Source organism: Natrix helvetica (genome assembly GCF_964273705.1).
Source record: "Natrix helvetica genome assembly, chromosome: 4".
Classification (NCBI taxonomy): domain Eukaryota; kingdom Metazoa; phylum Chordata; class Lepidosauria; order Squamata; family Natricidae; genus Natrix; species Natrix helvetica.
Genome location: NC_138550.1, coordinates 97,830,214 through 97,856,124, shown reverse-complemented (window position 1 = coordinate 97,856,124; position 25,911 = coordinate 97,830,214). Strand labels below are relative to the sequence as shown.

Below are 25,911 nucleotides of genomic sequence, written 5' to 3'. Positions count from 1 at the left end.
AGTGACAAGTCATCAGAGTAAGTGCGCCTTATCCATGCATCCTGTCCTAGCCTCTCTGCGCTCATGCAACTCTGACCATTCATATATCTCCTCACACCCGCATCAACCTTCTCCTGCAATCTCATGCACCTCTTTGCTCCCTTCCCTATCTGGCAACAGTCACTAACCTGCCTGCCAGCCTGGGATTTGCAGCTTCCCGCTGGCTTCCCTACTGATTTGGTTATGGGAAACCAGCAGGAAGTTGCCTTGCCGAACCATATAGGATCTAGGTAACGATGGCAACTGTGACTGCTATTGCTAAATGGTGCAGTTGTACTGTGATTGCATCATTTAGCAACAGAAATTCTGGACTGAATTGCCATCGTAAGTTGAGGGCTGCCTATACAGACTGCTGAGCCTAGGAGCGTTTGTGGCGCAATAACAGACAGTTGCATCCATACCTCTAATTCTTTAATCTGCTCCAGCAGAACTTGCAAAGACATATTTTTATCACAGATGAACCTTTTCCTGATGACATCCTGTAAATTCTTCAAGTAGTTCTCAGTAGATTGGGCTTCCTCAAAAAACTACACATAGAACAAACAAACACATTTAACCGTCTCTTTCATATCTTAGGTTTTCATGGGATACACAGGGTATCCCAAAAGTCTTACTGCAATGCAGATTAAAACTACACTAAGACTTTTGGTGTGCCCTATATAAAATGCAAGAGTTAAGAATGTCAATACACTGCTTTTTCAAGAATATCGATGTAAAAGAACATAATACATAATAAGAAGGTTACTGGAGACAATCTATCTGGTACCTCAGTACTCAATGTTAATTGGTTCCAGGAGACACGTTGTGTACCAATAATGATGAGTAGTAAACAATTTTTTTCCAAAAGGAATAATGTAGTGAGTCACAAGGTAGCCGACACCAACAAATTCTAGCTTGTGTGTTGAGTACCAAACAAACAATGAGTTCCTGGATAAAATTTTCACATCAAAATGTGTTGAGTATCAAATTCAGTGAGTTTCAAAGCAGCTGAGTTCCAAGGTACCCCTGTATAATCTTTAAGAATTGAATCTACCTTTAGACGCTATATTCCACACGCCATCATTAAAGGTAAAGGTTCCCCTTACACATATGTGCTAGTCATTCCTGACTCTAGGGGGGCGGTGCTCATCTCCGTTTGAAAGCCGAAGAGCCAGCACTGTCCAAAGACGTCTCTGTGGTCATGTGGAAAGTCACACGGAACACTGTTACCTTCCCACCAAAGATGGACCCTATTTTTCTACTTGCATTTTTACATGCTTTCGAAATGCTAGGTTGGCAGAAGCTGTGACAAGTAATGGGAGCTCACTCCGTTATGCGTCAGCAAACCGCTGAACTGCTGACCTTTCTAATTGACAAGCTCAGCGTCTTAGCCACTGACCCATTGCGTCATCATTACTGCAAGCAAAATTAAAAATGCTTATATTAAAACAGTTAGTACGCACAATTATTGGTTAGAATCTAATTTATCTGTATTTTTCTAACTAAACAGAGCCAATATGGGTTGAAATGATAAAAAGTACTTTTATAAATTATTTATAGATTCTTTACAACAATACATACCTGAAAGTAGGCTGCATTTTCCTTGAGATGAACATCAATGCACTTGGTGATCTGAAGAATCCAACTCCACTGAGTTTGTAATGTATCCATATAGGCCTGCACATTTAAACAAATTGCCATTGGTTCTGAATTCTGATAATGTAATTTGATTTATTTTTCGCCTAGCAACTCACTTTTTAATCTTCAAAATTATCTACCCTAGCTGAAAGGGACCAAGAGTCAAAAATCAAGTCTACATCCATGACCACATTTCTGCTTTGCCTACTAACGAAATCTGACTTGTCCTTCTCTTCTAGTTTGCTTATAGAAGCCCCACTGAGGAAAGGCGCTGAAAACCAGGATGCGCAAACAAAGAAAAATGTCTTCCTCTTAGCATTTTTATCCTATTGTTCATCTTACGGTTACTAATTGGTCACTATGTGGAGAATGTAAGCTTCCTCTACAAATCCAAAATGCCCAACATTAAGGATCCGTGTTAATTACGATTTAATAGGTTAACATTTTTTGTTACAGCTGATTCTAAAGTGTTCTTTTGAAAATAAGCACTGGGCCCCTCATATTTGCATTTAGCTTTGCATATTTTCAAGATTACTTGTTGATCAAAAGAGGCTGTCTGATAGTACAGTTCGGGGTACAACACTTCATTACCAGCTTTCACTTCAATGAAATGTCATGTTGTTCCAAAAATAATCTCAGGATAAAAATGTAGGAAGTTGAAAACATACCTCAATTTTGTCGGAAGCAGGGTGCTGGCTGAGCACCAACTGATCACATTCTTGCTTAAGTTTGTTGAGTTCCTTTTCTTTAACTTCGAGCTGGCTCATGCGTTTCTGTAAGTAGGCAAGGACTTGGATTTAAACTCAGTTTCAATAGGAAAAAGGGATCAGTAAATTTAGTATTTATTAAGTTTAGTATTTATATAATTGTGTTATAAGACTGGTCTGTTTGCAATCCCAGCAGGCAATTTCTTCTCTACGATGATAGGAACACTTTTGTTGAAATAAGCACTAAAAATATCACCCATATCTATCAATCACATTCAACTATAAGCTGTCTTCTATCTGTCTCCAAGCCTATGTTGAGGATTCATTCCTCTCTCCTCTCATTGATCTCATTTCCTCCACTTGGTTTTCTTTTATTTCACTGTGGTGTCCCTTCTATTTTGAAATTGAATGCCTGTGTCTAATGTCTCCTAACATTAGACGGGAAGTTCCAATGAAATTTTAATTTAAAAAATTAAATCTACTTTAAAACTTCAATACAATCATCACACTAGCGTGGACAATAAAATTGAATGGATTTATGCTGATTCCCAGATTGACAATTTCCTCTCCTAAAGTTTTTCATCTTCCCTAAAAGAAAAAGAAGCATATCGCCCAATGAAAGCCTTGACCTTCCCCAATGCTAGAAAGGACACATTTTCTGAAAGAAGCTTGAACAGAGGAAACATCAATCATTACACTCCTTTTCTTATAAACTCTCAGAACGGCTAAAGAAGCTTTCCATCTTGAAACGAGTAAAACCTTTCGAAGTACTGGAGAATTGAAAACATCTACTAATACCAGATTATTCTGCATTTTAAAAGACAAAATTGTTTGCAGTCTTTCAAAAAGAAAAATAACCGAACCACAAATTCTTGAATGAGTTTTATTTGTGAGTATCATTAACTCACTGAGAAGACTTCTTGCTTCCTTGCAATGTCAGTGTTTCTGTCACTCCAATCATAGAGAAGTTCTTCCTCCTCACAGTCATTGATCCACATGATTTCCCTACTAGTGGCTTGGATGATGTTCTGCAGCTGACGCAGCTGATCCATTCTTTCAAAGGAGAACCTCTACAAAACAGCATCAAGGAATCAATAAGCCTTTTCATTGAATGATCAAAGCATAAGAGTACAAGACATAGTACAAAAAATTTGGTAAGAGGGCGGGGGGAGCAATGAAGCCATCACACACTGAAAAACAAATGGCCAAGATGCTTAATATACCCCAGCCATGTCCAGACCATGGTTTCTTGACATTTTACAAGAAAAATCAAAATTCTGCTCTGGCTTTCCAAGACAGGACAAGTTGCCAGGTAGAAATTTCAACAAGTATTTCTACCAGACTTTAGACACAGAGTTGCTGTGTTTATAGTAAATGAGTTAAATGGGATTCTCCTCGCCCCTCACATGTTTTGCTCACATTGTTTTGCTGGTCAGTGATTGAAATAAAATGACTGACTGACTGGAATTGCTACAGTATATCATTTTTGAAGTTTGTTTGATTTTTTAAAAAAAAGCTTTTAGCAAACTTTTCTATCTTGAAACTCTATCAAAATGCATATGTCTGTTTAAAAAGGTTTGAGTCTACTATGAAATTGATTTACTTATTGCGTTTACTTTATGTCTTTCACTAAGAAACATAGGGACATATAGATGTTGTCCTCCATTTTATCTCACAATATCCAGGGAAGATTAGCTTTGGCTAAGAAATATAAGTAATGGACAGTGGAATACATCTTAATCTAGCATTATATTTGCTAAACTATCACTTATAAGGATAAAAGATGGCAAATAATGAATCAGAGTATATTTCTAAAATCATTTTACATTGTTGATGATAGAAAAGAGCAAATATTATTTTCATTTGTACATATCTCTTCTTTCCTAAAGAGGATAAATAGGATATTTTCAGCACATAGTTGCTCCCACTGCTGGACTGCAGAGGAGAAAAAACATATCTAACATTGTATTCCTATACAACTCCAATATTTCTATGGAAGTCAAATGGTGCTGGTTTTGGAATCACACATCGTATGAGAAAAATGTATGAATTTTCCTTCCTACTTAAATGCAAACCTGATGCTGAAATTTACCTTAATAACTAGGCAAAACATGTGTTTTAAGAATAAAATAAAAAATAGCTTACCAAGAGATATTCATATTCTTCTTCCAGCTGATGAACAGCAGCCTTCTCACGCTGTTAAGTAAAGAATAAAGAAAACATGTGTCTAGCAAGCAGGGAAAATAGATGGGAGACTGGGGATTTCCACTAAAGACAGGAGAACTTAAGGCAGTAGTATTTGCGACATTCTTTTTATCATAATAGAAAAGAGGGAACATAACTCTGCAAGAAAATACAGATGAGTGCTGTAAATGCAAGACGAGTTAAATGCAAGACGCAGGATTGAAAATCTATGGTTATCTAACCTTGATTATACCATGGGATTTTTTTTAATCCAACCAACATTTGGTTGGATCACCTAATGGCCATATATGAATCCAATAAAAATCTTTGTTAGAACACCACTGAACCGGTCATTCAATTTATCCATCACGCCAATGAGAACCCGGGACAGAATGGAACTGGGAAGAATAGAGCAGAGAATTATGGGGATAATTTGGTAGGATACCAGAATGTCAAATTTTGGTTCTGCAACCTTTTTCCATTAATCTCAAACTCCCTGTTTAATATAAAAAAGCAATAGGCAGAAAAAGTATGCATCATTATTTGTGTGTGAGGAAAAATGTGGTGATGGTAAAGAAGCTACAGTTTTTTCTCAAAGTCTTAATATTTATTGTTAAATAAGTTAGCAATAATATGCACTTAATAATATATACAGTCAACAGTCTAAAAAAAGAAGTACACAGAGTCACCTACCAGATCAGTTTTCACCTTATCCAAGTGCCAACGATAGTCTCCAATAGAATTATGGAATCTTCGATGATCAGCGATTTGTTGTTCAATGGCTGTAGCATCAAATCCCCATTTTACTAACTCCATTTCAGTCTGAAAAGAAAAGTGCATTAATTGGTACTTCATTCATAAATGCACCAACCAAAAATTATATAAATCCCATAATTACTTTCCAAATTGAATTTGATTCCCTAACTTCCTGCTGACGGTGCTTGTGCTAACAGAGTTGTTAGTTACAATTTGTTCTTTAAAAGTAAAGTGATGCAAAATCACAAGACTTTAAAGTGTGAAGCCTTTTTATATCAGCCTTGAATTCAGGCACATTCCAAAAATCTAGTATTTTTCTCTTGAAAAACCTTCTTTTAATAATAAAAATATTTAGAATTTCCTCATCTCTTTACTATGACTTTAGGCCAGAGAAATCCTATCTGTACAAGACCAACAGCATATTGCAGCCTGCTAGAAGTACAGTATATAAAACATTTTAATCTTTTGTTTAATCAATCTGCTGTTCTCCTGCAAGTAGCTCTGTAACTAATCGCCTTCAATTTGAATATTTATAGTTTTTTTAAAGTGTTATATTTTACCTGCTCTTTTTTATAATTTTTTTTACTGTTTTCCTTTTGCAGGCAAGAAAATAGGATCAAACTCTCTTGCCACATGTCTCTACATTACATAGCCTGGAAGTTCACTACAGGAACTAGTTCTTTATTTACATTGCAAGAGCTTTATTTCTTTCATTCATCTGGGTGATGCCAGATAACAGGCAGCAGGAACTACCTTGCTATTCCTCCTAATCAGGGAACAGGGTATGAGGAATCAGAGGACTTCTTGGAAAAATAGTTTGAGACCTCTGGCCTTCGGGTTCAGTCAATCTGCTACAACAGCTTTTCTCAACCTCAGCTATTTTAAGATGTGTGGATTTCAACATGCTGGCAGAGGGAATTCCGGGAGTTGAAGATCATACAACTTAAAGTAGGGGGGGGGTCAAAGATGCGGGACGCGGGCCAAATCCAGCCTATGCCGGCCACGCTCACCCTGGCTTCACAAGGGGAAAAACAATCCCAATAAGTCACAATACAGCCCATGATACGATCAGGTTTGATACCCTTGTCTTAAAAGTTGCAGCCGTTGAGAAACGCCATGCTATAGGAACAGAACAGAATAACAGAGTTGGGGAAGGGACCTTGGAGGACTTCTAGTCTAACCCTTGCTCAGGCAAGAAACCCAATACCATTTCAGACAAACAGTTATCCAATCTCTTCTTAAAACTTCCACTGTTGGAGCATTCACAACTTCTTTAGGCAAATTTTCCCACGGATTAATTGTTCTAACTGTCAGGAAATTTCTCCGTATCTCTGGCTTGCTTCTCTCTGAATAGATGCTTCCATTTCCAATTCCAATCCAATAAATCAAAAATCTAACTAGTATGAGAACAATTACTCCAATAATTCTTAGTCTTCAGTTATTTTGACCTAGTTTGTGAGAACAAGAAATACAGTTCTAAGAAAACAAATACCCCTTTACATTTTCTGATTTTTGCAAAACTTTGCTGCTGAATATTATCAAAACTTCATGAGGATCAACTTCATTAAAATGGGCATCCATGTTCTTAGTGAGCAATAGCTTCTACCCCTCATTTTAATGAGAACCTTTTCGATCTGGCTTTAACACTAGCTTTAGCAAGGATAAAGAGAGGATTGTACTCATTGGATGTTCTTTTTGTTTTTGTGATTTCCTGAGTGATTTTATGCACTTGACTTGAAGAAACTGTCAACCTTGAAAAGATTTATCACTGCCCAATTTTTTTCCATTTCAAGACTATGTCTCTTATTGTAGCTCTGTGTTGCTCCAAAGTTTTAGAAATTGTTTTGTCAATTTTTCTAGACTGATGGGCATCAATTAAAAGTAGTCCTATAGTTGATTTAGGTCAGTACTGGATCTGAGTCAATCTCATATATTTTGACTGATTGCTCAGGGAAGAACTAAAGAACTTCATAAACCCTACCAGTTATCTCTTACTTTAAATCACAGAAATAGGGAATGGTAACTTTCTTATAGTGGCGTATCACTTATTTGATCATTTTATTTATTATACAAAAGAAATAAAACACAAAATGTTGATATCATTGGCCCTATCAGACTCCTTTAATATACTGCTATGACCACAGGAAGTTTTGATAATATTCACTGTCAAAGGTATGCAAATATTTTTTAAAAAATCCAAAAGAATATATATATTCTTTCCCCCTACTTTATATTTGGAGGCCTTTTAGGAGATGCTGTTCTAGAATGACAATGTAAAGGTAAAGGTTCCCCTCGTACATATGTGCTAGTAATTCTAGACTCGAGGGGGCGGTGCTCCGTTTCAAAGCAAAAGAGCCAACGCTGTCCAAAGACATCTCCGTGGTCATGTGACCGGCATGACTAAACGCCAAAGGCGCACGGAACGCTGTTACCTTCCCACCAAAGGTGGTTCCTATTTTTCTACTTGCATTTTTACATGCTTTCGAACTGCTAGTTTGGCAGAAGCTGGGACAACTCAGGAGCTCAATCTGTTACGCGGCGCTAGGGATTTGAACCACCGAACTGCAGACCTTTCTGATGGACAAGCGTCTTAGCCACTGAGACATGTTTGTCTAGAATGATATAAGAACATTTTTTTAAAAAAAAGTCTTTATGAGACATCATGCCAGTAGTGTAATGCTACAATATTCACCCTCTTGAGCCACACCTATGCTTAACTCATGCTGGAACAATTCTGGCAAACAATGCCAATTTAGGTTATTAGCTTCCTGAAAGTTACATAGGACTTTCACCTTCTTCTTTTCAGCTTTGTTTTAGTCAAAGTAGCAGCAAGTTAAAACAAGCATCACTGCAGAACTACAAAAGGGTGGCTCCATTCCAGCTTCCATTCCTCTCAGAGAAACCTGATCCAGGTGCTTAGCTCACAGGTCTCCTATCTGCAAGCCAACTGGAAAATAAAACTAAACACTAGCAAGCCTGCTAGGGCTACAGGGAAGAATTTCCCACGTATTGCAGTTACAAGAGTAAGTATTACTTTGGCTCACTGGAGCTCAGCTTTGCAGACAGAATATTAAGCCAGAGAAGGTCAGTATGAGATAAGATAAGGAAGCTGCATACAACTGGCTCAAAATGCCTATTTATAACAGGCTTCCAAACACTAGGAAAAGCAGTCTGTTTTTGCTACAAAGTTTGAAATGCTCCAATACATTTTTAAATAAATTTCGTTTTTTTTCCTCGAAATGTTTAAGGGAAGAAGAAGATTTTTCTTATGTAGCAACTTAATGTTTTCTTTCCACATTAAATTTCAGATGAAAATTGTCTCACACACACAGTTGAAAACTGTTTTTCCCCTTCATCGAAAGTATCTTTATAAGAATGTAAGAAGAACAGATGGTAGAGTTTTATGAAGATGAATTAATGCAAGCATCCTTTCATTCAAGAGATTTCATATTAGTGTGGGAACACTTATTTCCCTATCTCCAGCCATTATATTAATGTAGATGACTCTACATTTGAATTATACTTGAATTATAGTTCAAGAGAACTGTAATTATATCAGAACACTAGGCTTTGGCAGAATCTATATCTTAACAAAGCAGCAACAAGAAAATCAACATTTTACTATTACCTCTTCTGTAAAGACTATTCAGATTATCAAAAATATCAAATTTACTTCAATCTGTTGTTTTATTTTAGCAGATCTCTACCTTGGACAAAGAGGCAGTTTCTAAGCAATGAGCACCTCTTAGAAAATTGCTATGAACTGATATCTAAGTCACATTTTCTTTGGGATACTGCATTTTTAAAATTATTTTTCTTCTTCTTCCACTATGTTGCAGAAAAGTTTCTGTAATTCCTCTCTCATCAGAAGCCCCTCCTTCTCTGCAGGCTTCTCTGCAGTTTCTTGACGTACATACTAACTTTCTTTCTTTACATCATCTAGCTTATCTACGTCCTTCCTTCATCCCCTGCTTGTACTTGACCAGAGATTCCATATTCAGCTACTTCCAATCTTGTAGAGAGAACTGGCAGCAGTGAAGGAATGAATAATGATTTTCTAATTTGCTTTTCATACATGCACTGTGAAAATAAGCTTTTTGATTAAGACATTCCTTTTTAAGTATTCAGGTTGAAGGTTCAAGTTAACTGATTTATTGCTAAAAGCTAATGCACAGGAATCTTCTCAACTAACAGTCAGTACCTGGTTAGAGTTAGATAAGGGTCAAAAACATTTAAGCGGGGAGCGGGGGGTTGACGTAGCTCACTTGTGCCTAAATAAGGATTCTAAACTGATGCCTCTTTTAAGTCCTCCCTCTGGCTCTGACAGTCCTTCTATATTCATTCAAGTTTACCTTCTGCTGTCTCATCCAGTTCAGACATTCACTGGTGACGCGCCTAGTGTATTCATCCCAACCTGAGGCACTCTGAGAGCTGTAGCCACCACCTTTGGAGCTAGCCCTTCGGACACGAGGTACACTGATAGCTTTGTAGAGGGCACGCATCTGCTCTTGAAGTTGAAGCAGTCTAAAGGAAAAATGTAACAGTAAGGAAGAAGAAATACAGTTTGCTTGTCTCTGCTGATGATTAGTTTATACCAGTGTTTCTCAACCTTGGCGACTTTAGGTCCTGTGGACTTCAACTCCCAGAATCCCCCAGCCAGCACAGCTGGCTGGGGAGTTCTAGGAGTTGAAGTCCACAGGACTTAAAGTCACCAAGGTTGAGAAACACTGGTTTATACCTTTCAAAATGTATTAATATTTCTGGTTGATTTTACATTTGGGTTACCCATCTGTGATAGCTTTTATCAAAGCTCAGAAGTGCATTTGAGGCCCAGCTTCATAAATTTATAACATTCGTGAAAGACATTGCATCAGGTCTTACTCAAGTGTTGATATTCACACAAGTGTAATGGACTGTGTGGGTGATCTTAGTGGGTGAGGGAAAGAGATCTTGCCTAGGGAATGGCCAGACAAGAGAGGGAGGAGCCCATAGGCACTTAATAGTCAGAGAAAGAAACTTAGGAAGGACCTGTGTCCTAATTGATCAGTTAAAAGTAGTGGAGGGACGTTTGTACCCTTCAGACTTGCAACGTTCTATTAATATAGCCTTACAATCAAGTAGATTTAATTTATCTAGTTGTGTTTTCTATCCAGGAAGTCTGACATTAGATGAGATCTGAATAATTTACTATTCATCTAGCGCAGGGGTGTCAAACTCGATTTCATTGAGGGCCATATCAGGGTTGTGCTTGATCTGGGGGGGGCAGGGGGCAGATTGATGTCACTCGTGTCAGGGGCACCTGTGGTGCCTTTGGTAGTGAAAATGGACTCTCAATCTCCGTTTTCAGCTGGGACGGCCTCCTGCAGCCCTCTGCCAATGAAAATGGAGTATGCAGTCCTCCCAAGCTCCATTTTCACTGGCAGAGGCTTATAGGCAGCCCAGCTGAAAATGGAGATTGGGAGCCTGTTTTTCAATGGCAGAGGCACCATGGGCCGGTCCTTCACTTTTTCCAGAGTGGCCCCACAGGCCAGATCTAAATACCCCACAGGCCGAATCCAGCCCGTGGGTCTTGAGTTTGACACCCCGGGTCTAGCAAAATAAAGGTTGCATCACATGATTCTAGAGGTATATCACCTAGAATAACTCCCATCTTCCATATGTAATCATCAATATGCATTTACTTGTTTATTCAATGTGACAGAGACTACTACTTCAGTACCCTAGTCATACTTCTTAGGTACAAATATACCTTTTCTGGTAGAGATCACATGGCTGTCCCATTTGTCTCATTTCTCTGATCAATCCTTCAAGGATGTCCACGTGTTCATTTGCCTGAAGAAAGCAGTCCTCCAGCTCTCGGTTCCTGCTAATTTGGATACCTTCTCCATACTTCAGTTCCTAAAACAATTAAAATAAAGCATAAATCACCCTATCAACACACACAGAGACACAAATCAATTTATCAATAGTACTAAAAAATAAAAGACTACTATGATATCCTGCACATGTCTTTGAACAGAATTTGGACAACTACAGCTACTGCAATTTGCACTAAATAGACTTTCCAAAATATGCACATAAGATCAGCAACTAAGAGATAGCAAAAGGCTCCAAATGTGTATGTGTTGGGGGGCTGGGGGGGGGAGGGCTGTTTCCATAATGACAAATGTAATTCAATGCAAGCAAGTGTAAGGCTGCATACATGTTTGCCTATTCTTTTACTTTTCTTTTCAATTTTTTATCATATTTTTTAAAAATCAACATTTTGAGCGCAACATCCTCCTAGATGCCCGGCTGTCAATGGATGACCATGTGGCAGCCGTGGCAAGGGGGGCGTTCCACCAGGTTCGCCTGGTGCGCCAATTGCGCCCCCTACTGGACCGGGATGCCCTACGCACGGTCACTCATGCACTGGTGACGTCTTGGCTGGACTACTGCAATGCCCTCTACATGGGGCTTCCCTTGGGACACGCTCGAAGACTGCAGCTTCGTCAAAATTGGTCTTGCATATGGTCACAGCAGCTAGGTTGTTGATTGCGCAACATTGGAAAAAAGATTTTTTTTTTACCGACAATTGATCAATGGATTCAGAAGGTGGCGGGGTTTGCCGAAATGGCAAAAGTTTCAGCTTTCTTAAAAGCTCAGAAGCAGGAGGATTATACACAGGAATGGGTAAAATGGATTGATTACATACAGAATAAATATCAGATTAGGAGGTATTATGTAGCCTTTAGATAAGAATGTTTAGACTGATAGATGATTCGAGTAAATAATACATGGGCTGCTTGGAATTGTTAGAGTGGTGTATAGCGGAAGTCAGGGGGGGTTGAGTGGGAGGTGGGGGTGGGTTAGGGTGGAGGGTGGGGTAATATATATGCATAATTAAACTAGAAGATGGGATTAATGAAATATTGTTATTTTAAGAGAAATTTATATTATGATTTATATATGTTCAATTAACTTAGATGGGATTAATGGGCTATTGTTACTTTAAGAGAAACTTATATTATGTTTGTTGGGAGGTGAGGGGGTATAATACGTGAATGAGTAATCTATTTTAAGATGGGGGAGGGGAGGGGGTAAAGTATTTAGTATAATATTTGAATGAGAAAATTTTGGGGGGGGTTGTGGGGAGGGGAGGGGGTATAGCATCTGTATGAGATTTACACTGTGTGGTGGGGGGGTTAAAAGGGGGAAAATTTGTTTGTATAAAACTTTTTTAATAATAATAATAATAATAATTCTGCTTGTAATTGGACTACAACCTTCAAAATTTGTTCTGTTCCAGGGTGAATCAGTTTCCAACAATGTCACACTGTGCAGTGTTGCCGCTGCATCCCAAAAAGCAGTTCCAACTATGATGCATGTCCAACATTTTTCAAGGAAAATAATTATTCATTTCGGCAATCAAGACTAGAGTGATTTGCCAATGGTAAAACTTGACGATTGAAAACCAAAATGAGAAACTCAAGACAAAATGTCGCTAATACTGTATGAAAACTTCTATGATGTGAATCACTAGTAAATACAGTAAGAGACTGGAAATAATGTCTTTATACAAGTGGTCCTCAAATTATGATCGCAATTGAGCCCAAAATTTCTGTTGCTAAGTGAGACATTTGTTAAGTGAGTTACTTTCCATTTTATGACTTTTCTTGCCACAGTTGCTAAGTCGCTGCAGTTAAGTTAGAAACCCAGTTGTTAAGTGAGTCCAGCTTCTCCAATGAATTTGCTTGACAGGTCACAAAAGGTGATTAAACATGACCCCTGGACATTGCAACTGTCATAAATATGAATCAATTACCAAACATCCAAATTTTGATCACATATCCGTGGGGCTGCTGTAATGGTCATAAGTGTGAAAAATGGTTCTAAGTCACTTTTTTTAAGTACTGTTGTAACTTCAAACAGTCACTAAATTACCTGTTGTAAATCAGGGACCAGCTGGAAAAGATTGCTTTTGCCACTGTGAAGACAACTTGGTCATATTTAGCTTTTCTTCGTAAGTTTTTATTCCCTCTCTTCCTCTCTCTCTCTCCCCCCTCCCTTCCTCTCTCCCCCTCTCTTTTCTCTCTCTGTTCTCTTGGAGCTGCTAACTGGCAGAACACCAAATTCAGGGGACAAAAAGAAAGAAAATGAGACATGAAAAAAGGATTCTGTATACAATGAAGGAGGTTTCAAAAAGAAGCCACACCTAAAATTTTAATTGATGATGCATCTCTACAGGAATAAACAGGTATTGAATAAAATCACTCTTCTTTCTTAAGAGCAGCTATCAAAAGATAAATATATGTATATGCCATGACAAATTGGCATTTTAATGTTAATTAATGTAGGAATCTAAAAAAATGTTTAATGTAGGAAGCAGTCCAATAGCAAAATAATTTATGACTGGTTTTGCAAGCATGAAGTAACACAAGCATTGTTGACCACTTTGTGTGTTACATGAACCTATACAACTCAGGTTTATTCAATAATCGAGCACAAGTATGCTACATAACCAATATATGAATCCGACCAATTTCTCTATTTGTGGCCTATTTGTCTGATAGTAACATTCCAAGGTACCTCCCAATGGATATTATTCCAAATCTTTTAAAACAGGGGTGTCCAAACTTGGGAACTTTAAGACTTGTGGACTTCAACTCCCAGAATTCCCTAGCCAGCCATGCTGGCTGGGGAATTCTGGGAGTTGAAGTCCACAAGTCTTAAAGTTCCCAAGTTTGGACACCCCTGTTTTAGAACCTGAAATGAGCAGGGCAAGATTTGGCTACTCCGTGTGTGAAGATGAACCCTAAACTTTTTCACTATAAAGCAAGTGTTCTACCATTTTATGCATTCCTTAGTAACACGTTGATTTACTTTCTGCAATATGTGCCATTGTTCACTTATTATTAAAAATAGTGAAGCAATACCATCTCCCAACTTACAGGTTGCACTATGAGTTCAGCGCGCATGAGGCAATCCGAGCAAGCTTGCAGAAGGTCCTGAATGGTGTTCTGACGGCGGGACACGGTAGCAGTTCCATTTTGACTGAAAGAGCAAGAGTGAGAAAGAGAATACCAATTACACTGTTGAAATCAACCATTAATTATAAATGTGTTTTCCGAAAGAACACAACACACCTTATTTAAATTAAAGTGTTGTAACCTGCTCGACTTCAGAAAGATCCTGATGATACTTGGGTCACTCCTTTTCATGGTATTACAATGCTGAGTCTGCACTCTGTGAAACTACTGTGGGAACATGCTACAGCAGCTGACCTGCTGTGAATTGGTTTTTTTTTTTTCAATAGATCAAATCCATACAAATGATGAGAAAATTTAAGAGAATGTTCTTAAAACAGCTTTCACCATTGAATCTTTACAATGTGTTGAACTTTAACCCCTACTTTGGCCAGTCAATATAGCGAGAGAATTGCAAGGAATTAAAGTCTAGAGAATGCTGGGTTGAAGAAAACTGTGTTAAGTATTAGCTGGGGGAATGACATATAGGGTGTGATAACACAACTAAATCTCTAGTATAAAATGCAGTTTTCTTTGCCCCTCTTCCTAAAAGCTTCATTTTGGAAATCCCTCCCAGAATATTTCCAGCAGTCAATACTATCTCAAAAGTTGCATTTTTGTGAACTTTTTGGCTGGAGCTCTTGTTTCTCATTTCAAATATATAAAACTTCTTGTTACCCTTGGTAGTTTCTTCCTTTGATCTTGTTACTCATTCCCAATTAACTCAATTAAAGGGATCCATAAAACAATATGTAATTAATATTTCAACTTCAAGGTCACACCATCCAAAGTACACATTTGACACAAGGCCCAGATGGAAGACATGTTTATATATATATTCAGATTCCTGAATAGTTTGCAGTTTATCAACACAAAGGTTTCCCACTCCCAGTTGTACAGTTTTCTCCTAAAAGCATATTACAAGAGGGTAAGGTGGGGAACCAGGAGCAAAAGTTTCATTTGTTCCATTACTGCAAATGAATTTTTAGTTTGGCCATGGGACGTATGTGCCCTAAATGTCAGGGACAAAATAGGTATGTTATAAGCCTCAGGTCATATGATGGAAGTTCAGATCAGCTCTCTGAAATCTCCTCACCTTTTTTTAAACTATTATAAATCTCATCTGGCAATTTGTCTTAAGCAATCTCCAAAATCAGACTGCCTTTCCAGACTCTGATAATTGACCTTTTGGTGAGGTACTTTGTATAAGAGACTAAGGCTCTATTATAATGTTTGGTTGTAAAGGAACAGCCATCAGAAATTTGCCAACACTGAACACACCCCGTGCAAGCTCGCAAAATAAGCTGATGGTGGGATTTGAAACGATCTATAGATTGTTTTGGATTTCATTTGTTAGTGAAACGGTCATGTGGTGGAGATCCTTTCATGAGGAATTTTTCTGTCATTCTTTTCTAAAAATGAAAACTTTGCCTATTCAAGCAAGTAAAAATGTAATATATAAGCCAGCAATTTCTCTTTCCAGAATTCCTTGCCACCAGCCATGCTAGCTAGGGAATTTCTGAGAATTAAGACCCAGAGAGCTTAAGGGACTCCAATTAAGAAAAACTATATTAGGAGACCAAAGCACCATACAGAAAGTTGTGATACGAAGGAGACTCTGAAGGGCACAACACAGTTTAAAATGTTTTTGAGAGTAATGTACATATTCATACTGATTAAAATAACATGGAAAGGGTTTTACTGTGCCTCATTTTCCAGGTAAAACTGACTTTGACTGCAAAATGACATAGTCAAATTTGCAAACAAGAGTTGTAGTTGTAGTAGTCCTGTGTCCGAAATTCACCCATCTGTGGATCCTACCTTCAGATTCATTCTACCATATTGTACAATTGTTATAGATGCAAATGCTGGAGTAATATTAATCTTTTTCTTAGGATTTTCGAAGTAAAGGAGATAAAAATAGAACAGCACATTTGCAAGAGTGCCATCCTTTGGAATTATCCACTAGAATATTATTCCCAGCTATGAAGCTTAAAATACATTTTGGATGCCATTCTAAATTTTTATTTAGAAAAGCTAAATAGAGTAGAATGTTGTCTAGTACAGTAACAGTGGCAAAAAGACACTTGCTCTTTTATTTAAAACAGATATTTTGTTATGCTGAAAGAACAAAGAACACTTGCTTGGGCTGCTTTTCCACAATACAGTCATCCTGAGTTGCAAGTCAGCACTAGCTAGATGTAGGCGAGGTACTCCAAATGACAAACCATATAGTACCTCCATGGTAAGATCAGAGCTCTAAAACAGGCTCAGGCATCTCCCAAATGGAAGAATTTGTTATTAAAACATTTAATGCAGGAAAGTATCCTGCAACTGGCAGAAAAATATATAGCAATCCTCTTACAGACAGATGATGTAGTTCTGTTTGCCCAAACCTATAGTAGCCTAAAAAGAGCATTGAAGGTACTGGCTGAATACTGCCACTCGAAACCCTAGAAATTCACTACAATAAACCAAGATGTTGGATGTGCTAAACACCCTAAAACATATGTTTGGAAAGTAAACAATCATCCACTTGAGAAGATACTTTACTCATTAAAGTGTTACGGTGTTGTGTTTCATGTCACAACCGCATGTAGGATGTATATATATGGATCACATAATGCAAAAAGCCCAAAGGTCTGCTATAAGTCCATAAACTTTCTTTTACAAGACAGCAAAGTATATTCCCACCTAGGCCAAGAAAATAATTATTATTTGGCATCCAATTAGATTCATATATTTCTTCTGCCATCTTGGAAGAGTTTCAGTCTAAGTTCTTTCAGGAAATATTTTAAGTCTCATATTGTATTTCAAATATAGTCCAATATCACCAGGTGGGGTCAGTAAGATTAATTCCAATGCCTGGGTACATATTTTCACAGACTGAATTAAACTTTTCTTCTCCTTGGCAGATCTCCCCCTAACTCCTGTGGTCCTTTCTGATAATTTTACTTCCTTTATTGCCAAGGCAATAAATTAAAAACTGCTACTCTTCTTTAATACAAATACACATGCAGGGGAAGGTTCCTGCAAATCGCTATTTCCTCCTGATCAGCTGGGACTCGGGAGGCAGAGAATAGATGGGGGTGGGCCCAGTTAGAGGTGGTATTTACCAGTTCATCGACCTACTCAAAATTTCCACTACCGGTTCTCCAGAACTGGTCAGAATCTGCTGAATATGACCTCTGGTAGAGGCAGCCAGGCAATGCCTCAAGATAACTTGATAGTCACTCAGACTGAGGCTCCTCCCTGAAGATATATTTCGATGCAGTTTTCACACATGCTAGATATCTAAACAAATTTACTAAGATGAACCTTAATGTTGGCATGTTTGTTGAACTCTCATCAATGGTTTTAGAGGGAATTCAAATCAAGACTATGCTATTCAAATAAAGACTTCCTCAGTCAAATTAAGACTATACCAATGTAATGAAGCCATTGAAAACATCAAATGTGCCTTGTTAGAGTGTTTGTTTTACACTGACATTATGAGCTCTTAACTTTATATTCAACTAACTTTCCTGGTTCTTCTGAATACAATCTCTTATTTTCAGGCTCAAATCACTCTACTGCATTAAGTGTAGCCAAATTTTGTCATGTAATGCACCAGATATGCAGCAGTTTGATTGATACCTTCATCTAATTAATTTTTTTTGTATGCAATGTGTTTTATGCATAGGTAATAAATAAATAAATTGACTGTAATAAATAAACTAAATAAGTTTTTTTTCAATTTTTAAGAAAGTATTACTTTCCAGATCTAATTCAGCCTATTAGCCACCATATCCATTTGTATTATTAAGCTACATTGTATTGTGGCTTAAAAAGAAAGATCCACTTGTACTGAATGAATAACAGAAGTCAGGAATTCTGGTAGTTCCAAACAATTGGAAAGCATTGGATTAGTATACTTTGGATTTGGTTTTTTTTAATCAGAAAACTTATTGAATGAATCTTCAGCCTATCAGTCAAACAGAATAATTTTATCCAGAGAAAGCATCTGAGCTCGCATATTGCATTTATTAATGAATAGTCATCAAGTGATAAATGGTGCAGGTGTAACACCTGTTGCAGATCTACTATCACTTTACCATCACTTTAGTGCAAAAACTTTTAACATGTTTTAGTATTTAATATTTTATCATATTTTGCAAATGATACAGCAGCCATCTCATTACAATTACAAGCTATTCTTCTAAATCACATTGTCATCTACAGTACAGTACTAGGGAAAAGAATAAGAGGCAGCATCAAGAAAGATAAATGGATAGAGGTGAACCTGTAATTTACTCAAAAGCCTGAAGGCAAAACATTAATTTTGGGAAGTGCTACTGGTTGGCTGTAGAAAGACTTCTAAAAGCAGAGTCTCTAATATTTTACTTGACTGTCATTTCAGTACCAGGCAAAAACTTTCTTCACCCCATTTCCTGCAAGACTTTAACATCCTTTCATAGCTTATAAGCTGTTTTATTATGCTTATTCTTGGTTTGTTCTTTTAAATTTCAGAGTTTGTTACCATGCACATGCGAATATGAAATAAATCAGCCTCAAATTTGCGGCCATTCAATACTGTATTTATTCTCATAATTTATATATATATATTATTTATCTCAATATATTTCTTATTAAGTTTCCTACATTACCATCTATTTCCTTATCACAAATAGAATTCTGAATTGGCAACAAGGACTAAAACCTTTCTTCCTTTTACAAATGCAAGATGGCATTATCCAGATACCTGAGATTGCCAAAACAGAGTCTAATAGCACTATTCCAAGTCAAGGTTACATGTTAAGAACTTGCAATCATAGAAGCAACTGTTAAGTTTTTTTGAAGAAAAAAACAAAGACTAATAATCGTACGCTCATGAAAATGATGAGATAAATAATTATGCTGAGACATAATTATTTTTCTAAAGCTATGTAGGTTAATTTTCTAATTAGCAGAAGCTGGATGTACATTCTGTATTCAGATAATATACCAACAGAAATCGCTAGCTGAAGCAAACTGTAGGGATTTTAAAGGGGGGGGCGGCGGCAGGAGCAGATGGAAATAGATACACTCAGAATTAAGCTATGACTTGACTCAGAATGACAATCAAACAGACTCAGAACCTTCTAATATTAGCCAAGATTAGCACTGAAATAATACTTAACCAGTATCATTTGGACATTTGGGAGAATTTATGCCATGATAACTTTTGACCATGGTCTAAGCTTAGCAGACTAGTATCTGGGCATGACTTCTTTGCATAGCAACCTAATTAGCTATAACACGTTTGATTCATTCATTTTGTAATGTGCCACTTGCACAACTCAATTTATGAAGGATCAGCACAGCTATTGACACCTGTACTTGCTCAGATGTACCAATTCTGCACACCAAACTGTACAATATCTCACTTACGTCCTAACTGTCTTAAAGAGGGGTCGTTTTACAGTTTTTTAATGAACAGCTGAAACATCCTAGTTATTTACTTTTTAATTGCTTTTAGTCTCCCCCACCTGCACAAACCCACCTACAATTATTAGCTCTTTACATCTGATTATGCTTGGCAATCAGGTTGCATGCTCTGTTTTTTTTATCAAGTGATCTTTTCATTAGTCATGGTATTATGGGACACTCCTTATTCTCATCTTGGAATTGTGATGGTGTAGCAGTCATTTTCATTAAGAAACATACTGGTTGCATTTGTTCACATAGTCTGCCCTGCCCTGCTTTGCCCTGCCCTGCCCTGCCCCAAGAACAAGCCTTTGGAAATAAGGGAAAAAAGAATTAACAAGGATTTTTTTTAAAAAAAATGAAGTTGTAATTCTAGTCTTTGTATGACTGTACAGACTGCTACCTGTATTTTACTTGTCTCTGCAAGTAAGTTCACCGATAGATTTAAATGCATGTGGTATATAAAAGACATTTAAAGGACAGCCTTGCCTTATAATAAATTCTTACCCTTATTTTAAACATTGATACATTAAGGAATTAGAAATTATGTTTTACAAACAAATGCAACCCAAATTTAATAACAAATTAAATCTTACCACTACTTTTCCACACTTAATAAGCAACATGAAAATGACTTTGCATATAGAGGTGTAAGAATTTCAAAAAGCAACATCCAATATTGCTTGAAAAAAAATCTATTAATTTTGTGATACTAAATTTCCCCTGCCCCCCTCCTTTGAAAGCTCTCACAATCTGTTCCAGAGGGCTTGATAGACCATATAAGATTTTTGTAGGCAAACATTAACTGGGGAGACACAATCATCGTCCTCTGGATTCCATCAATTGAAATTGTTTCTATTGGCAAATTCTATTGGCTTTCTGGGAGTTGATCTTGGTAAGGAGAGATTGGCACTGTTGCCTTGAAGGCAGTTTATACTCCCTGCTCTGCACAGGGAAAGGAGAAGAAAAACACAATTACAGAAGGAGAGAATCTTAGAATAGAGCTGGAAGGGACCTTGGAGATCTCCTAGTCCAGCCCCCTGTTCAAGCAGGAGAACCTATACAATCTCAGACAAGTGAGTGTCCAGTAGAGAGAGGAAGGGGAAAACATACACACCACCCATCCCTCATGCCTGATACTGGAGAAAGCAAGCTAGATAGTAGCTTTTCTGAGATAAAATGCTTTACAATGAGTGCAAGAAGAAAAAGAGTGATAAAGGAGCATTGGCTGGTGAGAAGCTTTTTGCAAAGTGTGGAGTTAATCACTAACCATTCCATTTGCATTTTCCATTCCTTATCAATGAAACTTATTCCTAGATTCCCACAATTGAGAAGCTGAGAACAGACAGATATCTCTCCCACCCTCTCTCCCACCCTTGGGGGTGGGAGAGGCTGGCACTGTCATTTCAGTAAGTTAGAAGCTGGAAGACAAACAACCAAAAATAGACAAAAAAAGTTAAGAAAACCAGACCTTAACCTCACAGGCAAGTCTGCTGAAACTTTGATGAACAAATAGTTTGCATTCAGAAATATATGTGCCAGTACTTCTATGTTTCAATATGCAAACTTTCTCAAATGTTACGATTTGCAAATGCCTAATGTTGAAGAATGATACTTTCCTAAGAATTGAACAAAGTATGGTAGCCAGAGAAGATGAACACAGTAACAAAAACTACATACTGATATTATTGCAGGCAAAAAATACACTTAAGAAAATAAAGAAAATAACCAAAAAGGAAAATATATAACTATTAATGTCTGAAATAAGGATATATGTATGTATGTATGTATGTATGTATGTATGTATGTATGTATGTATGTATGTATGTATGTATTTGTGTTACAACCCCTGGTATGCCTATATACATACATACATACATACATACTGTACACACCTAAGCAATTCCATTCATTTTTGCATGAAAAAAGTTGTTCAAATTGCATTTTAAAAAACTGGTTTCTCTTTCCAGATGTGCTGCCTCCATTCTCAACTTCTGGCATCTAATTTTAATTTAATTCACACAATTTCTGTAGAGTTCTTTTTGTTTTTAACAATTAAATGACAGAAATTCAGCAGACAAAAATTTTATTCACTGTATCTGAAACTGGAAGGATGTTAAAGCTATTAAATTTCTACTTATTCTGAATCCATGGAGATGTATGCTTATAAAATGTACTGATTTTGCTGAATGTTTCTGCATAATAGTTTCCAAGCTAGGCTGGGTTAATACTCTGAAGAGTATTAAATATAGAGCACAGCCATAAATATTATTGTACCAATGATAGGGTTATTACCAATGATGATTAACTAGAGTTAATTGTGTGCGTTTGTGTGTGCGCCTTTGAGTCAGTTTTGATTCCTGACAACTGCCAGGACTAGTTTCTGCAGTTTTTCAGAAGTTGCTATTGCCTCCTTTCTAAAGCTGAAAGAGAATGACTAGGCTAGCCCAAGGTCACTCAGCTGGCTTTGTGCCTAAAATGGAAGTAGAAATCACAATCACCCCCTCCCAGTTTCTAGCCTGATGAACTACACCAAAGGTTTCTACATCGTCTCAATATGCTCAAACATAATCAAAAGAGAATATTTCAACAACCATACTATCAATGTATACCAAGGTAAGTATTCAATGAAAGCTAATCTATAGTAAATTAACAATAAATCTAGAGTCTACATAGTTAATAAATTGTCCACACCCAGATCCATGAAGGAAAAAAAAATACTGAGTACTAGAAATAAATTTTACAAAGAAAAGGAGGGAGGGTTGAGAAAGGAATTACTTCCCAAACATTAAATGCAGTAAGAGATTAAAAATAAGCATGTTTTATCAGTTGCCTTTGAATGTATGCCATCCACAAAGGGGAGATTTAATTTTGAAATATAAATAGGTCTCTTTTAAAGTGTACTTTGTAAATTTGTGCTTTAGTGGTTCACACAGTTGGAATTAAGAATCAACATTCTTAACTTCCTTTAATAGTTTATCAACACTGCTAGAGTGCTACATTACGTAATCAATCACAGCAATGCTATGAGATAGACGGGACACAAAATGGAAGTAGCTAAAAGAAGCTTTCCAATTTTGTTACTCAAAGACAAAAAATCTCTATTGAGCCCCATCAAACAAAAAAGAAGGTGCATCTGAAAAGAAACCTGGATGACAAAATCAACTACTAATTTAGAAAAGCAGAAGCCAAGATTCACACCTTTATAAAGGCAGTCAGTTTTTAATCTCAAGTATTATTTGCTAGTTTTGCCAATGTGTCATACCAGTGAAAACAAGCCTTGCTAATCAAGTGAAATAAATAGTACATAAACCAGACCAATGGGCTACTATTCATGATAATCTTTCTCTAGAAACAGTTTAGGTGTCGGAAATCAGACAGAATCTCAAATACTTGACATATGTTACTTATACATGCCTTGCCTTCTCTCATATCAAACTAATCAAGGAGAGAATCAACTTAGAACTGAGGAGAAATTTCCTGACAGTTAGAACAATTAATCAATGGAACAGAAGTTGCCTCCAGAAGTTGTGAATGCCCCAACACTGGAAGTCTTTAAGAAGATGTTGGATAGCCATTTGTCTGAAACTGTATAGGGTTCCCTGCCTAGGAAGGGGGTTGGACTAGAAGACCTCCAAGGTCCCTTCCAACTCTGCTTTTGTATTGTATTGTATTGTATTGTATATGCATGTGAACGCTCCTTGTTATCATATAACAACTATCTAGAGAGGGTAATATGTACAAAGTATACAATAAAGGAAGAGTCAAGGTCAATATCTGCTCCTGCTAAGTAGGACATGTTTGTTTGCAACACAGCCTGTATTGTGCTTTTCAATTATACATAGTTTATAACTGCATGCTGCTTCCTAGGCAGCATGCTGTCTCCACAACAGGAAAAACGAGGCACATGAAGCAGTGTTACACTTTTTCCCCTCAAGGATACAAATAATCTTTGAAAAATCTTTCCTAGTGGATCAACAAAAGTGAATCTATTCTTTTGTTCAACTCTCTGTTTTGTGAAAGCACAAAACAAATTTCCAGCCTTAAACTTGATACACAGCAATTCCATTATCAAAAGGATAGTACTCACAACCATGCAAGCAAAAAGGACATTACTCATCAGAAAACTTTATGCTGTCCACAAAGTTAAAACTATTAGTTTTAATCCCACAAGATACTGTAATGATGGGTGAATCATCCATCTGAGCTCTCCTTTATCCTACAATTCAATAGCCATAACCCAAAGCTACAGCCTGCCAAGAGCCATTACATTATCAAAAGTTGCAAGCAGAACACCTCTGAACTCTGTCCTGAGCCTTTTCTTAAGGTATCATAGGAAATAATCTTCTCCATTCTCTTAAAAGTCCAAATGCAGAGTAACTTCCCCATAAGAGGAGGAGTGCGGAAACAGAGGATACAATGAATTGTAACTAGATCTTCTTTCTACACACAGATACATAGCTTAATCAGCACGGTAATTTATACGCCAGGAAGCAACTGCAGGTTTTAGCAATCAACTAGAGCTGCCCATTGTGTCCGTTCCTCCTTAACAGGGGCAACTCTATTTATTTGCAAAGAGAAAGAAGAAGAAAAATCTAGGCATAGGTGGACGCACCAGGAGAGGTAGAAACGCGAGGTATTGTTTTGCACTTACGTATATCCTTCCGAGTTGATGTCCCCGACGTAGCTTTTCTGGACGTAATACATTTGTTTATGAGAATGGCTGCTTCCCCCGCCGCCGCCTGCCATCATCATGTGGGAGTTCGCGTCGTAGCGCATATCCGGGCCGGACTCCGCTCGGACCATCCTGCCCAAGGTGTTGAGCCTGGGATGGGATCCATTTATGCTCATCTTGAAAAGCTGGGTTTTAGCTCAAGCCTCGGAGAAGGAAGAGAAGAGCCAGGTCACAAGCAAAGCATCAACTCGGCACCGACGGAACCGGAGAGAGAGAGCTGTCCTGGAGAAGGGCTGTATTCTAGTTGCTTTCCCCCTTCCCCCCTTTCTTTTCCTCTTTCTTTCTCCCCACTTCTGGCAAAAGCAAAAAACGAGCGAGCAGCGCGAAACCCAAATTAGTTCCCTTTTAAGGAATGCAGAAAGAGAGGCAGCTGGCCTGAAAAGGGGGGAGGGGGCGGTCAGGGAGGGGGGGAGAGGAAGCCGGGACAGGTATACAAAAAGTGAGAGCGGGGGGGGGGGGCTAAAGGCAAAAGAGAAATAAGCTAAAAAGACTAGCTGTTCGGGGGAGAAAGAAAAAGAAGGCAGGTCCCAGTGGCGTCCAGGTGAGAAGAAAACCAAGCGGCGGCTTTACGGGTGGTGGTGGCGGCGAAGGAGGAGGAGGAGATCAGCCAGTCTCCTCCCTACAGGCAGGAAGGAAGGTCGAAGCCGCAAAGTTTGGGAATCTTTTTGAACTAACAAGCCTGGGCGTGGAACCACCGCCCTCCGGTTCATTCCGGTCCTCTTCCTTTGTCCACCCCCTCCCCTCCCGTCGAGCCAGAGACATAAAACGAGAGGCTGCCGGAGAGAGAAAGAGAGAGAGAGAGACAGTCTTCCTGGGCCGCCGCCTCTGCGCCTTTACCTGGCTTACCCAACCCAAAGGCTTAGGTGGAAGCCAACGCCCCGCGCGCAACTACGTCCTCGCTTTCGTTTCCCCCCTGGTGGCCTTCTGCCCTTGACAAGGGAGTCTGGCTGGGGGGGGGGCAAGTGAGGAGGGCTGGGCTCCCGCGGGAGAAAGCCTACTTAAAGTGGAGACTCACTCTTTCCCGCTGAGGGTTGAAGAATGGGGAATAATGGCTCTCCCGAGCGCCTGGCAATGCAATTGGGACTTCCGGGCGGAGTGGATCCCAGTTATAGTGTGGCGCGCGCTTTTATCCCGAGGCGAGTGTTTCACCAAAAGCTGGGAAGTGGGGGGACACGTCCGCTTCACAAGGAAGGGAGCGGGATTATGAACCTCCGGCTAGCCAGCTGCCCCACAGTGGAAACGAGGGGATCGCATCCCCACAGCCTCTTTTTTTCCCCCTCTGCTGCAGCCTCAGCAGCTCCCCCGCGAACACAGGTACGCGGTGTTCCTACCCGCATCTCGGGGTCAATAAAAGGAAATTTCCGGGTTAGAAATTGCGAAATTTAAGTGAAACATATTAGGGGGGAAAACATTGTAAAGATGT

At 38.3% G+C, this 25,911-nt stretch overlaps 1 protein-coding gene across 5 annotated transcripts in view; it reads right to left on the bottom strand.

The window, feature by feature from the left end:
• The window catches only part of DSP (desmoplakin), a 48,353-nt gene extending 22,768 nt beyond the window's left edge, over positions 1–25,585 (bottom strand). For 2 of the 5 annotated variants that reach the window (XM_081950775.1, XM_081950776.1), the window contains exons 1-10: positions 24,408–25,151; positions 14,234–14,336; positions 11,053–11,201; positions 9,656–9,827; positions 5,241–5,369; positions 4,509–4,559; positions 3,272–3,433; positions 2,325–2,429; positions 1,600–1,695; positions 441–566 (exon numbers count right to left, since the gene is read on the bottom strand). In XM_081950775.1, coding sequence (XP_081806901.1) covers positions 441–566; positions 1,600–1,695; positions 2,325–2,429; positions 3,272–3,433; positions 4,509–4,559; positions 5,241–5,369; positions 9,656–9,827; positions 11,053–11,201; positions 14,234–14,336; positions 24,408–24,604 — 1,290 coding nt within the window. In that variant the 5' untranslated portion in view covers positions 24,605–25,151. Of the gene's footprint in view, positions 1–440; positions 567–1,599; positions 1,696–2,324; positions 2,430–3,271; positions 3,434–4,508; positions 4,560–5,240; positions 5,370–9,655; positions 9,828–11,052; positions 11,202–14,233; positions 14,337–24,407; positions 25,197–25,325; positions 25,441–25,503 lie in introns of those variants that run through there. The other 3 variants (XM_081950774.1, XM_081950773.1, XM_081950772.1) reach the window with 3 other exon arrangements.
• Between the last annotated feature and the right edge of the window lie 326 nt (positions 25,586–25,911).